At 47.0% G+C, this 13930-nt stretch overlaps 1 protein-coding gene across 2 annotated transcripts in view; it reads left to right on the forward strand.

Moving 5' to 3' along the window:
* Positions 1–13930, forward strand: part of LOC309882993 (vascular endothelial growth factor receptor kdr-like) — a 131753-nt gene that overhangs the window by 86596 nt on the left and 31227 nt on the right. For both annotated transcript variants that reach the window (XM_082770611.1, XM_082770612.1), the window contains exons 13-18: positions 4945–5238; positions 8064–8210; positions 9498–9623; positions 9736–9842; positions 11142–11277; positions 12603–12707. In XM_082770611.1, the coding sequence (XP_082626737.1) occupies positions 4945–5238; positions 8064–8210; positions 9498–9623; positions 9736–9842; positions 11142–11277; positions 12603–12707 (915 nt within the window). The remainder of the gene's footprint in view (positions 1–4944; positions 5239–8063; positions 8211–9497; positions 9624–9735; positions 9843–11141; positions 11278–12602; positions 12708–13930) is intronic.

Raw genomic sequence — 13930 nt, forward strand, 5'->3', positions numbered from 1 at the left:
CCTCTCGTCTGTCCTGTGTGCTTTGCCTCCGTTGCTCAAAAGCAGTTCAGCACGTTTCACACCAGGCTAACCAGCCAAGCGCTCACTAAAGCCTGTCACCATTCTGATTACACAGAAGTACCAAAGTACTATCGCAAAATGGGATCCAAGGCTGACGAAGCTGGTGCCATATGGGGGAAGGATTGCGCCTCCAGTTACAGCTTCTGTGCACTACCCAACGCCTTCTGGAGCCAGAAGGGAGTTTAAGCCCCAAGAAGATGTTCTCCAAAGCCCAAACTCTTATTTATCTAAGAAAAAGCCTTTCAAGGGTCACCTTTGAGAGATAAAGCACAGACGTGAGAGGTCCACATGATGCCTTTCTAGGCAGACCGAAGACCAGCCATTTATTTTGCCCTTCCCTTCCAAGCGTGGGTTTGTTTCTGCTCTGAGCCCTGCCAGCTATGTTTGGATGGGTTACTCAACGCAGCATGTTCCCGAGCTATTCGCAGTACTTTGCAATACTCGGGGGCTAAAGCCAGCGCTGCTGCAACCAAACAGGCAACTGGCATGAGGGCAGGCTCCCAGGGCTGGCACAACGGTTGCACCTTTCACAACTATGTTTTATTTTCATTTTGTGCCTTTCAGAGAAGATTCTTTTACAAGAAAATACTGAATTGGCACAAGTTCTGTAGTCGTCATGTTGTGGTTGTTTTTTTTTCCCCACAATGAGGTAGCATTTCAGACTCTTTTGTCAGGGCACTGACGAGGGAAAGCTCAGTCGGGTGCTGCCCAGGCTGCACCTGCTCTGGGGGAAAGGCTGGACTTCAGCCTGGTGCCTGCAGCACCGCGCCCCTTTCGGAGAAGTGTTTATCCCAGGGGAATGCCACCAACAGCCATTTTGTTTTTTCCACTGCTCAGCCCCCTCAAAAACTCCCACAGGCACTAGAAATAGCACTGCCGTCTATTTTTAAAGCCTTTCTCTGGAATCCATTTCAGTGCAGGGTCACCAGGGTTTGCAGATCACACTGACAGCGAGCCACGGAAGGGGGCAGTGGGGTGAGCAACCCTGGGGTCCGGCGGCCACGCTGCCCTCCTGGAGCTCCTTCTGCAGATGCCCTGCGAGCGCCCCACTGAAGCTGTTCAAGGCCTGCCTGGTGCTTGTCTTTGTCTCTGCTAACCCCCCTTGCTGGAACAGAACCCGTCTCGCAGCCATCCTGCCTACCACAGGCCTGCCAGCAGTGTTCCCACCTCAGCCAGACGACTGTTTTGTCCCGTGCAGAGGCAGTGTGGGCATCCATCAGATGCTCACACAGCTCCATGGCCTTGCCCAGCCCTGCTGGCGCACCAAAGAGTGCTCGAGGCTGCCCAAACCCTCCCAGTGCAGCCCAAAGCTGAGCTGGTGCCCTCTGGAGGTGCCCTCTGCCACCAAGGGGTACGATTTACCTCCTAATCTCTGCTCCGCACCTTGGAAAGAGCAGCTGTGTATCACTGGAGGTCCGCAGGACATCAAATCCAAGCCTTTGTGTAACTGTACTGCAAACAACAAAATGGGATCCCACCCATCTGAAACCTCTGAATATGCTTGGAATATAAATGAAGTATGATAAGAATAACAAATAATAACAAAAGCCTCTTATCTGATTGCAAAAACAACTCCGAAAAATGAAATTAAGGATTTCTACCAGAAAGAAAATCCTATACTTCAAACTTGAGATAAGAATCGGCGATCAGATGCTGGAACAATGGATGAACTGGGCTTTCCTACAACTGCTTGCCACTCTCAGTTTGCTTACTCCTGACATGGTTATAGGATTTATGAAAAGCTCCATGCTGCTTCAGGAGGGCTCACCCCTTCTTTTTCTCACTCTCCCTACATGCGAATGCCTGCTGGAGACCCCCCCTCTGACAGGCAGCGGGATGGAATTTGGGCAGGAGCAGGAGTTTTGAATTATCCAGATTATTGTGCAAAGCACAGGAAATTAAAACCAATTAATTCCTTGTAAATACAAATGGAGCCAGACTTTCTTTTGATTTATGCTGACTTTTTACCTTCTCCCAATGGCTCATTTCCCTATTTTGTCATGGAATCCCACACAGTTGAGAGTGAAATTCGCGGCTACTACACTGTAATACAATACGAAAGACAAATGTTTGGTGACTGCTGATAAAAGAGAAAAGGCCCCACGGTGCATTCTTCTGGCCAAGTTATTAGGAGTCGGTTAAAACACTGTATCTGTTCCGAGAGAGGAAGTTAATCACTGCTCAGGTTCAAGATTGTGTAAGCAAAGTAGTCTAAGAGATGAACTGACCTATAATGTGCTCTCCATGCTGCTGTTACTCCCCAGACAATTCAGGTAGGAGGAGAAAAGAGAGAGGAGAGTGAGAGAGACTTTTTTTCCCCTCTTTTTCCTTCCACTGTAATGAAAATCAATGAATATTCTATTGGAGCTGAAAGAGCTTCTTGAAAGACTAACAAGATGGCAGAGAATAGCACAAATTCCAGCTAAAAATATTCAAAACGCTAAATAAAAAATGTCAGTAGAAGAAGTGATAAGAAAAACAAGCCCGTCCACTGCCCCCAGAACAGTAAGTTGGCAGAAAAAGCCCTGCACTAGCGAAGTCCAGCAGCAAGGTGAAACTGTTGAGCATCCCTCACAATTTCAGCTTGCAAATTAGCACGTTGGGAACTTGCCCTGAAATGACAGAGACCTCTGGGTGCTCCAGCCTGCGCTGTCACTGCCGTGCACCAGACGGTGCCTTCCACAGGACAAGCTCCATTTCCCCTCGGGGCTTTTTTCCACTGCCATTCACGGCAACTTGCCCTGCCAAAAAAAAGGGGTGACGAGTTGCATGACCCAGTTCTCCTGAAGAAAAGCTCCCTGAGAGGCAGAAGCAAGGGCAAGCAGGGCTGCCATCCCATCCACTTGGGATTAGTCTGCCTTGAAGGCTTGCAGAGCTGCAGTGTTTTACTCACAACCAAGCTCCAAGCTCACCACTTCACCTAGAATCCATTCACTAAGCACTAAGGCTCACAGGGTAATTCAGGTTGGAAGGATTTTCAGAAGGTCTCCCAGACCACTGAGCTTATTTAAGGACCAAAAGATCCATCTGCTTGATTTCTGTAACTCTTGCAGGAGCTAAGAGCAAATGCTTAGAAAAGCAAACAAGTAACGAGGGCATTTTGTCCCTATTTCGCTTCAACGGGTGCTAGAGAGATGCTGCTCATACCACATCGCATTGTTTTCACTGGACCTTAATTCCTCCTGTTTCGGGAATTTTTGCTGGCCTCTGACTTTCCCCCCTTTTTGATAAGCATCAGGTTGGCGTGTCGGAACCACAAGACATCAGACGAGAGGAGTGGTGGTATCACACACGTCAGCTTGAGCACGCAGCTAGCGCTAAGTCAGAAAGAGCAACTGAGCCTAGCAAAACACTGCATGAAGTAAAGTGCAATTTCATGAAAAGGAAAGAAAGGAAATACAACAATCCCCACTGCTGTGGCCTGAGGGGTCTCTTCTCTTTTTGGAACTTTTGTGAAACATTTCTGGTGCTGGTCATTAAAAACCATGAAGCAAAGCTTGCTGGTTCTATTCTAGATGACTTGTGAAGAAGAGAGACTTCTAACCACATCTGAAAGCTCCCTTGGGGCTCTGGAGTGTATGGAATATATGGTTTATTATAAGGTAGATTGGTTATTTCAACAGCCCTGCTATTTATGTTCAGCTGTAGCTTCAACGGAGCTTTTTGCAAGAGTTTGCAGTGTGAGCCCCTGGCCAAATTCCTGCTCCCACGTGGAATTTGTCCGATTGCAGGTGTGAAGTATACTTGCTCGGCTTTAACTTCTGTCCCCCCCAAAGTACCACCCATTTCAGCCTAGCTTGAGAAAGCATCTTATGAACAGCCCAGTACTGAAGCAACGGTCTACGGGATTTATTGCAAGCACTGTTGGTGTTCAGGAGGTAGCCCAGAACCAGTCCTCCCAAACAGCCTCATCATCCCAGTACCGTGCCTGGTAACGTTTCTAAGGGATTCCTCACAGCTCTCCATTTCCACCGCTTCTAAATCCTGACCTGACAGCCAGAACACAGGTCACTGTGGTTATCAGGGCATTTTCATTAAAGTCTGTTGGTATATAGATGGCTGAAGCTAACAGAATAAAAAGGGAAAAGAATATGTTGCAGACACGAGTTAATCGTAGGTCTCTGGCAGCTAATGCAGAAATTGGAATTATCTGTAGGCCAGATTCTGGCACTCGACTCAGAAACACATTTATTGTCTTAAAATGGATTCAGTTCAGCACTTCAGGAAAATTGATTTTTTTCTGAAGTGAAAAGTTACTAAAAATATAGCAAGAAACTGCTTATTCTTTTGTGGATAGATTGGACTCGTGCCTCCAAGCATTACTCGGCTAACTGTTACAGCCTCCAGGACTCACACATCATTAGATTAGTTAATCCTTCCACTGATCAAGTAAATACCCACATGATGAAAGTAAATATCCACATCATCGAAATAAAAGAGAATTGGGAAGATTATTCGGTGGTGAAGAAAGAGAGTGTCACTTGTGAGAAATGGGAGAGGTTTCTCTACCCTTACGCAACCGCACTTCCAGGCACCGGGAGCAGACAGAAAGGTCTCACCAACACATTTGTCTACCTGCATAGCGGAGTCTCCTAGTCCATTAACTACTTCTATATAAAAGCTTTCGATTAATTACTTGAAAATGGCATGATTAGAGTACTGAGGGTGAAAATTACCCCAGGTTGGAGCTGTGATGGGCGAGGTACAGTCGCTTACTCAATGCCCAAGCACGAGTGCCTGGCTGTGAGCACCAGCGCCGGTCTCACTGAAATGGGCTGGTTGCATTGGGGCTGCTCTTGGAAATCCAACCATCAAGCTGCAAGCAGGCAGCCAAAATGTGCTCAGGTGTGACTGAACTGTGAACGTGTTTTCTCTTCCTCCCAGATGTGCCGTTTGGGCTGCAAACAGACCCACAGGTCACAACCATTGTGGGGAACGACGCCCAGCTGACCTGCCGGGCCTCCAAGTACATCTACAGCAACGTGGGCTGGTACTACCCCTCCTCAGAGGCGGCTCCCGGCGACTCGGTGATCAAGAAAATCGACAACTACTCCATTTCCCTGACGCTGGTCATTGCTAACGTCACCGAGGAGCACGGGGGCCTCTACAAGTGCAGAGCTGAGAACCAGCACAACAGCACGGACACGCTGGAGCAGCACACGCAGCTCCTCGTCAGAGGTGGGTCCTGCCCGTGGCAAACGGCAGCAGGGAGGGCATCACTCAGCCAGAGGGGCTGAAATGCTGAGCGTCTGCAGCTCCCTTTGAGGCTTTGCAAAGCAGAAGGTGGTCAGCATTTCTTAGGGACAGTCCTAATACACACTGCGTTGGTTTTTTTTCGTGTTTCTGAGTGAGGTTTGACTCCTACTCATGTGTAGAACTCACCCAGCTGGTTTCATACAAAATATTCGCCTTACACAGCGAGGTGATTTCAGCAGCCTTTTACCTCCCTAATTCCATGCTGGGTGCAGACTTAGCCCTGACTGAGCAGAAAAGATATTGCCCTTGAGTAAATGACAGCCCATCTCTCATGTGGGACTGCCACCCCAGATCTGTGTGACTGGGAGAAGACCACCCATCTACAGCTGCCAGGGTGGTGTAGATCCCTAAACAGCTTTGGACCCAGCTATGTCACCACAAATGTTACCGGCCGGGTGTATACTCAAGCGCCATGTACCGTTATTCTGGGTGACTGGGATGCACTTCACTAGAGTTACATATAGCCAAACCCCCCAACTCTTTTATTTACATCAAATAGTGATACCACAGATCCCAAAGCAATCATCTCAAAGCTTTCTCAGTAAAAAAAAAGGGCTGCTGAGAAAGTGCACCATTCTTCTCCCAGTGAAGAAAAACCCAAAGCACAAAAACAGAGCAGAACTAAATAACCAGAAGCAAGCGGGGGTGCAGAAAACAGAGTCCTTTAGAAGCTGGGTTAGATGGTGATTTCTAAATTGGCTTCTCCACTTACATTAGTTCAATTACATGAAGTTCAATAAGAGCAAGTGCCGGGTCCTGCACCTGGGACGGGGAAACCCTGGCTGCACGTACAGACTGGGCGATGAGACGCTGGAGAGCAGCCTAGAAGAGAGGGATCTGGGGGTCGTGATAGACAGCAAGTTGAATATGAGCCAGCAGTGTGCCCTGGCAGCCAGGAGGGCCAATCGTATCCTGGGGTGCATCAAGCACGGCATCACTAGTAGGTCAAGGGAGGCGATTGTCCCGCTCTACTCTGCGCTGGTGCGGCCTCACCTCGAGTACTGTGTGCAGTTCTGGGCACCACAGTATAAAAAGGACATGAAACTGTTGGAGAGTGTCCAGAGGAGGGCTATGAAGATGGTGAAAGGCCTTGAGGGGAAGACGTACGAGGAACGGCTGAGGTCACTGGGCCTGTTCAGCCTGGAGAAGAGGAGGCTGAGGGGGGACCTCATCACAGTCTACAACTTCCTCGTAAGGGGTTGTCAAGAGGCAGGAGACCTTTTCTCCATTAACACCAGTGACAGGACCCGCGGGAATGGGGTTAAGCTGAGGCAGGGGAAATTTAGGCTGGACGTCAGGAGGGGGTTCTTCACAGAGAGGGTGGTTGCACACTGGAACAGGCTCCCCAGGGAAGTGGTCACTGCACCGAGCCTGTCTGAATTTAAGAAAAGATTGGACTGTGAACTTAGGCACATGGTCTGAACTTTTGGGTAGACCTGTGCGGTGTCAAGAGTTGGACTTGATGATCCTTAAGGGTCCCTTCCAACTCAGGATATTCTATGATTCTATGATTCTATGATTAATGGATAACGAGACACCGAAGGGACAGCTATGCTGCCATAAGCACTTGTCACTTCGGTAAAAAGCAGGCTGTGCAGGGCTGGCTTCATTCTCATTTAAGTGAAGGAACACACTGCCCATGCAGTCTCCTCCCCAGAGCAGCCAAGGCTCTCGCAGCCCCTTCCCCTCCACGCAGACACACACACACGTGCTCGCCCACGCCACAGCTGTGGCTAGCACCGCTCCGATACCTGAGTGGGAGGTGATTTATTTTAAGAAATGGCAGGAGCACCTGCCTCTTCCTGCAGTGAGGAGGAAGGGAAAGAATCTCACCGCTACCTTGCAGCACTCACAGCTTGGCTCGTCCCCACCGCTGGCACCAGAGCCACCTGCCAGCAGCCCCTGACACGGAGGCACCGGGCTTTTGCTGCACTCTGCATTCATGCGATTTGCTTCTCTCTCCCCTGGCAGATATTTTTATTCGTTTAGTCAAATTTCTGCCTACACAGACACCTACACATGATGGCTACGGGAAAAACACAGCTAAACTGGGAATACAGCCATGGGAGAGCTGGAATCTTAATCACGCTCCTGTGAGAATTACCGGGGTCTGTTATTTGTCTGGCACATGGCAGAGATGCAGTTCTTCTCAAGAACATACACAAAGTCACCCCTCCAAACCCATTCTCCTTCCCCTACACAAACTAGCTTTTAAATAGCTCCTTTAAATGTATTAACACCCATCAGCTATTCTCCTTATTGATGGCTTTATGTATTTTTTATACTGTGCTAGCGATTTCATTCAATTGCTTTCCCATGCCTTTTATAAATGAGCATAACCTATTCTGTTCTATAAAGCAGAGACTAACACGCTGTGTAGTAAGCAGATAACCCCTCTCGTGGTGGAGGATGACCCAAAATCCTCAGAACTGGTTCCTCTTCGCCTCCTCCCTTCTTGTTTTGTATTCACTCTGCATTTGCTCTTCCCACTCGCTGTCCTCTGTTTCCTTCAGAGGCTGAGAAACTCAAGGAGGCTCCAGCTGGAGCTGAATCTACACTTAGGCACTTTGAAAATAAGCCAAATGAACTCCTCCCATCATCTTTTGTGGGATTTTTGCTACCACTCATCAGCAAATCTTTGCCACTTCCAGCAAGGCCACATGGCTGGCCAGAGGGGAGACGATGGCAGAGCTGTGGGAGAAGCCTTCTGAAATGTCGCTGTCTGTTGTTCTCCTTTGTGACTACAGCAAAGGCAGCGCCGTACGTTATCCAGAACCTGACCGACCTGGAGGTTAACATCAGCGGCAAGATCATTCTGGAGTGCAAAGTCAGCGGAACGCCAGAGCCTCACATCACCTGGAGGAAGAACGGCCACCCCATCTCAGCAGCCTCAGGTGAGCTTCCAGTGCGTGCGGCAGCACCGCGCCCGTGTATAAACCCGGGAGGGAGAGTGTACCTGCAGGATGGGTCTGAAAGCACGGCCCTGAGCGGCCAGAGGGCCGTGGTGCCTGCTCACGGTGCTTTGCAGCTAGCCACCAGGGCAAGCTGTGCCGTGGCACATCACACGGCCTTTCTCTTTCTCCCACTACACAGTCCTGAGAACGTGCTCTCCGTTCAGCCCGTACAGCAGCCACCACGAGCAGGGAGCGTGGGCTCCTCCACCCCAGCCTGGAATTCCTTCTCATCTCTCTGTCCTGAGATCTCCTATAAATCTTGAAGGAACCTGTGTCAGTAGCTAGTCCTGTGACTTTAATTATGCTTCCTGGACTAGGTAGGAAATCCAGGATCATACATAATTCAGATCAGACTGTTCTGAGCAGAAACCCTTTACAGCTACTGAAATTTTATAAATAATTCTAGAGGGACAAGCATGTAACATCCAACCGATGGAAACATAAATAAAATATTTGGAAAAAACACCTCGGGGTAAATATTTCAGCAGAGTGCATGGCAAGTTATGTGCAGCATTCTTGTTAACAACAGCAGGATTCATGGGCAGAACACTGACCAACGCAAAGTGTCCTTCCCTTTTGGATTCAAAGCCCAGCGTATTTTCCTGTTTCTACCCCAAATATATCCCTAGTGACACGGAGAAGCTCTCAGTTTCATGCCACAAAATCAGGAAAATTACACATGGAGAAGCCTCACATAGGTCATCCCTAGGCCACCTCTCTCTCGGCACTCCACCTCTAGCCCCTGGCCTTCTGCAAAGCCAGGATGGCTCCGTGCAGTGATTTTGCCAGGGATGCACATAACCTGATCCCCATGTTCCACATGCTAGAGCTCCCAACACTTCCCACAGCCTCCAAAATGCTGGCTTTCTCCAGTAGTTTCTTTGAGTTCCCTTTTCTTCCAGTATATCCCACTGCTATCAGAAAACCTCTTTCCGTCACTTCACAAACTTCCATAAACGTTTTGTCAGGCTCTGTCTACCTGTCATAAATAAACAGCCACATTTGCTGTAGGTTAAGTGATACCCAAGCGATCTAAACAGGTATTGAGGTAAAATAAAGTGTCGGGTTGTTGCCAAACCACGAGGAGCATGGAATTAAAATGGCTCCTAACAAGAGCATTTATCATGCCTGCAAGGATGGGAGCTCATTTTCAGTGCTCTGCCTCCTACAAGCATTTGTAGGCAGGTAGATTGTTGTAACAAAATTAACCTAGATCCCTCACTACAGGAATTTCCATGGAAAATAATACCCTGGTCATTGAGCGAGTGAAGAAGGATGATGAAGGGCTCTATGAATGCAAGGCATCCAATGACATGGGCCAAGACAGCACATCAGCCTTCATTAAAATACAAGGTGAGGTCCAAGCCAAGGTAAAACACAGATATTGTGCTGGACAGATGAGAACTTTTTGTTCAGCCAAGGACTCTGGCTACATTTCAAATCCATCTGTACATTTAACCCCCAGGTTCTGAAGAGAAATCCAACATCGAAGTCATCATTTTGGTCTGCACCGGTCTAGCAGCTACCCTCTTCTGGCTTCTTCTGACCCTCTTCATTCGGAAGCTGAGAAAAGTAAGAGAGCTTCCATCCTGTGCAGAGGCTCTGCTTTTGGACCCTCTGTCAGTGTAGCACCAGCGTTTAGGGCTGAAGTCGAGTCTGTGTGAATGTTTGGGACAGAGAGTAGAAAAAGTGCAAAACGTTCCAGTGAAATTTAAGTCCAAGATTTCTGCTGACAGTCCCTCAGCTTTTCAAAAGATCGCTTGTACATGTGAGCCTTCTACCCACTTCCCCGGTATCAGAAAATCAGGCTCTTCCTTTTTCATGAGACAAACTTCCTTGCAAGATTAGGAGACAGAACAAAATCCTAATTCCCCTAAAATGAGGGCTTGATTTCAACAGCTATCCAATAAGATTTCTCTGAAATACAGATATTGAAGGGAGCCCTGTTTAAAGAAAGATTCTAGGATGTTTACTCTAGAAATGAGCCCAAACCACATGGCTTATTTTATCTCCATGCCCTGGTATTCTTTTACTTCCTTTAGTGACTCAAAAAAATAAAATTTCAGGAAAGTTTTAAGGAATTTTGCTGTTTTTAAACTGTAAACAGAATGGCAACCACAGCTCTCTGCTCTGAAGCTCGCCCAAACTGCAGTCTTAGTGCTGATACCTGATACTTGAATAAAATTTCCCCTCCTACTGCAAATGCAGTAATCAAATTCATGTTTTTCCTCCTTGTCTCAGGTTTTAAAGAGCTGTGGAGAAGAGAGAATTTCCTATTATATTCCACACCCATGCAAGTCTCTTTACAGGTTCCACCACATCCCAGCTTCTCACTGAGCAGCATTAGGAGCAGCAGTTTTCACCAGCTCTCAACCACTTTTAATTTAAAAGTTAATTAATTTAATATTCAGTTTAAAATTAGCATTAAAGCAATAGCTACAAAGCTGATAGCTGTGCAGAACCAGCCTGTTACAAAAAGCTGCTTAACTGTGAAAATGCAATGGAACGTGCTCCATGGGGTGCCAGGAAGTGCGGCTCGCAGGGTGCACAGGGAAATGCACTGAGCTCCAGTAACAGATACACCTCGAAGACAATGATTGATTTTGTGTCCTCGGAGTGTTTACCAACATTAATCCATGACTATTCCCAGCACGGCTGAGTGGCAGGCATACGTAAACATTTATTTCCCAGATAAGAAAAAAAGAGAGGCAGAAGCTGAAGTGATGCACGTATGGTTCAGAATAAATTTCAGAGCTAAGGCTGGAATCCAGGGAACTCCCCAGCTTGCACTCCGTCTTGTAGATGACAGCTCTCTCCCATTAGAATTGCAGGGTAAACACTGTGAATAATTTCTCCAAACCCTGTTTTTAGCCCGATGCCACAGACATTAAGACAGGGTACCTGTCAATTATAATGGATCCAGAGGAAATGCCTCTCGACGAGCAATGTGACCGTCTTCCCTATGACAGCAGCAAATGGGAGTTCCCAAGAGACAGACTGCGGCTGGGTGAGTGGTTTGGAGATTATTACTGTAAAGAATGATGATTTCTCATGCTCCTTGATTTCAGTTATATCTGTTGTATTACCCAAGAAGCAGCCCTCCATTTAGTGCCAGCATACTCCCATCCTTTGGTGAGAACTGGCACTGAGTCACAGAATTTAGCATCATCCTTAATGGGGAGAAACGAGATTTGGTAAGAAAAGCAAAGATGTCTCTCAAAAAAGTGATCACCTCTTACTGTTTCTTGGAGAAGTGAAACCAAACTCTTGACAGGGAAGAAAGGTACCTCTGGGTACTGTCCCTGTCAAAAGCATCGTTTCACTCCCATAGGGGATGATGGAAAGAGAAGTGAGTCTGAAAGGTGACAGTCTTAGTGTCAATTTTCTTTTGAAGAAATCTTCAAATTCTTCAAATAATCAATTCTTTATCAACCATTCAAACTTGGCTTTGAGCTGTAAAGAACTACCAAGAAAAATGAACCAAATTGAATTCAACAGCTCAGCTCCTTGGGTGATGGAGCAAGGAAATGTAAAACGCAGCCTGTGTTTGCTTAGAGGAACGGCAACATCTGTGTGCGATGATGAGTGCAGGGAATATGCGTGTGGGGGGGTGCCCACAGAGCCTTAGCTGGAAAACATGGAAGAAAGAGGAAGACAGGCAAAAAAATAAAAATTAAATTAGAAGATGGTGGGACATAGGGTGAACCTGGCAGAACCAAAAAGCCAGACCATGATACCCGGTGTAGCCTTCTGCATTGTGGGTCAGAGCCCTCCGAGCACACTAGCTAATATGGGCCCGAAAATTCAAAGGAAAGGGAAAATGAGAAAGATTATCACCTGAAATTCATTTTTTTAATAGTTTTTACTTCAAAAAAATGCCAATAACTGAAGGGTCAAAGGGTCCTGGCTGAGTGCCTTAGCTGGCTGTCTCTGTGACTGTGACTCATGAGATCAGTCTTCCACAAATCTATGTTTAACCTGGCCTCTGACTTCCCAGGGCTCGAGGATAACTGTATGCAATGTTTTTACCCTTCAGCCATATCTATATCTATCTATATATTTAGCCTTGCCTTCAGCTGAATCCAGATTTATTTATTCTACTCTGTTCTGTCACATACTGTATTGCATTAAAGTCATATGGATATAAAGCATACTGTTTGTATCCATATACTGCAAATATGTGATACAGGTTTCTGTCGACTACCGGTCTGCGTTGTGCCTGGGTGCTGGAGTCTTGGATTTCTTGCAGAGCTAAGGATGCATGTTTCCCTCTTATCTGATGCAGACTGTTGTAAGCCCCCTTTGGCTCATTCTCGACTCTTGCTTCTCTAGGTAAAACACTGGGTCACGGTGCTTTTGGGAAGGTGGTGGAGGCGTCTGCTTTTGGCATTGATAAATCTTCAACCTGCAAAACAGTTGCCGTAAAAATGCTTAAAGGTACATATCCCTCTGAGATTCTCAGAAGACTCCTCAGGGAACACGTGGGCAACAAGCTTCCAGTTCTCAGCTCCAAACGAGTCCCAAGTTCATTGTGTTCAGAAGGGAGTGGGTTTGCCATATGGGAGCAATTAGTCGTTATACAGTGGATGTTAACATGTAGGAAATGACAAGTGGGCTCCATGCTGTGCTGCTGATTAAGTCTTGTATTCCTAGAGGAGGAAAACAGCAGCTTCCAGGTCTGTGGGGTTAGGAGGGAAACAGATTATGGAATGTAATTACACTAGATAGTCTGAAATTGGATCTAAGCCTTCGATCACAGCCCTTCCAGATGTAGAACAGTTCAAGGGGCTGAAAAAAAGCAGTGCCAAGGGAATGAATTAGAGACAACTTGCTTCTAATTATTGAAATTAAGGAAAGCTTTCACCATTCGGCAGTGGGGAATGGATGAACTTGGAGACTGCTCTTTCATATTACATTTACATACAAAGCCTCTGCAGACAGCGCATGAATAAATGCATCAGCCAGTGCCTTGGTTTGTGGGTTGGAGGATTTTAGCTGTTCACGTAGGATTTTTCAGAGGTACAGCTGATGCCCACTGAATGGCTTTTCATAGCCCACATTGCTCTGCATCACTGCTGCATGACAGTATTAACCCTTCAGTGCCATTAATCAGCAACTTCTATCACAGCATTTGCCTTCCTGGTGCTCTGCTACTTCCCATCTCTCTGAAGTGCCAAATCCATCAGTTTTTCACCTCTCTGGACCTCCTTTGAACCTTGTCTGCCTTCTCTGCATTAGCCAGTAGATCTTTAGATCATCTTCTCTTCTGCTGTTGTTTTCTCTGATCCATGCCCATCTCCAGACCCATCCCTGAAGTAGCCTAGAAGCCCCTGGTCCAGCCAGACATCCTTCTCCATCCCAAACTTACTGGCCTGGATAGCTCTGGGTTTTCATTCACTTCCATGCTGTGCTTCCCAGCCGATCCTCATGTCAACTCTACCCTGCCCACACATATTCAGTGAACTCTTTGACAGTTTCTCCATCTAGTTTTACCCTTTTCTCCCCCAGTGTGGCCAGCAGCCTCCTGCTCTAACCTGGCCCACCCAAACTAACATGCCCATCATTTATCATGTTCCTGAATAAGCCAGATTCTCTAGTGGGAGTCAAACCATTCAGAAAAAAGAAAAAAGAAAAAAAAAAAAAGGCTCTGGAGATGTTTG

The sequence above is a fragment of the Aythya marila genome (assembly GCF_965140915.1).
Source record: "Aythya marila genome assembly, chromosome: 13".
NCBI classification, from domain to species: domain Eukaryota; kingdom Metazoa; phylum Chordata; class Aves; order Anseriformes; family Anatidae; genus Aythya; species Aythya marila.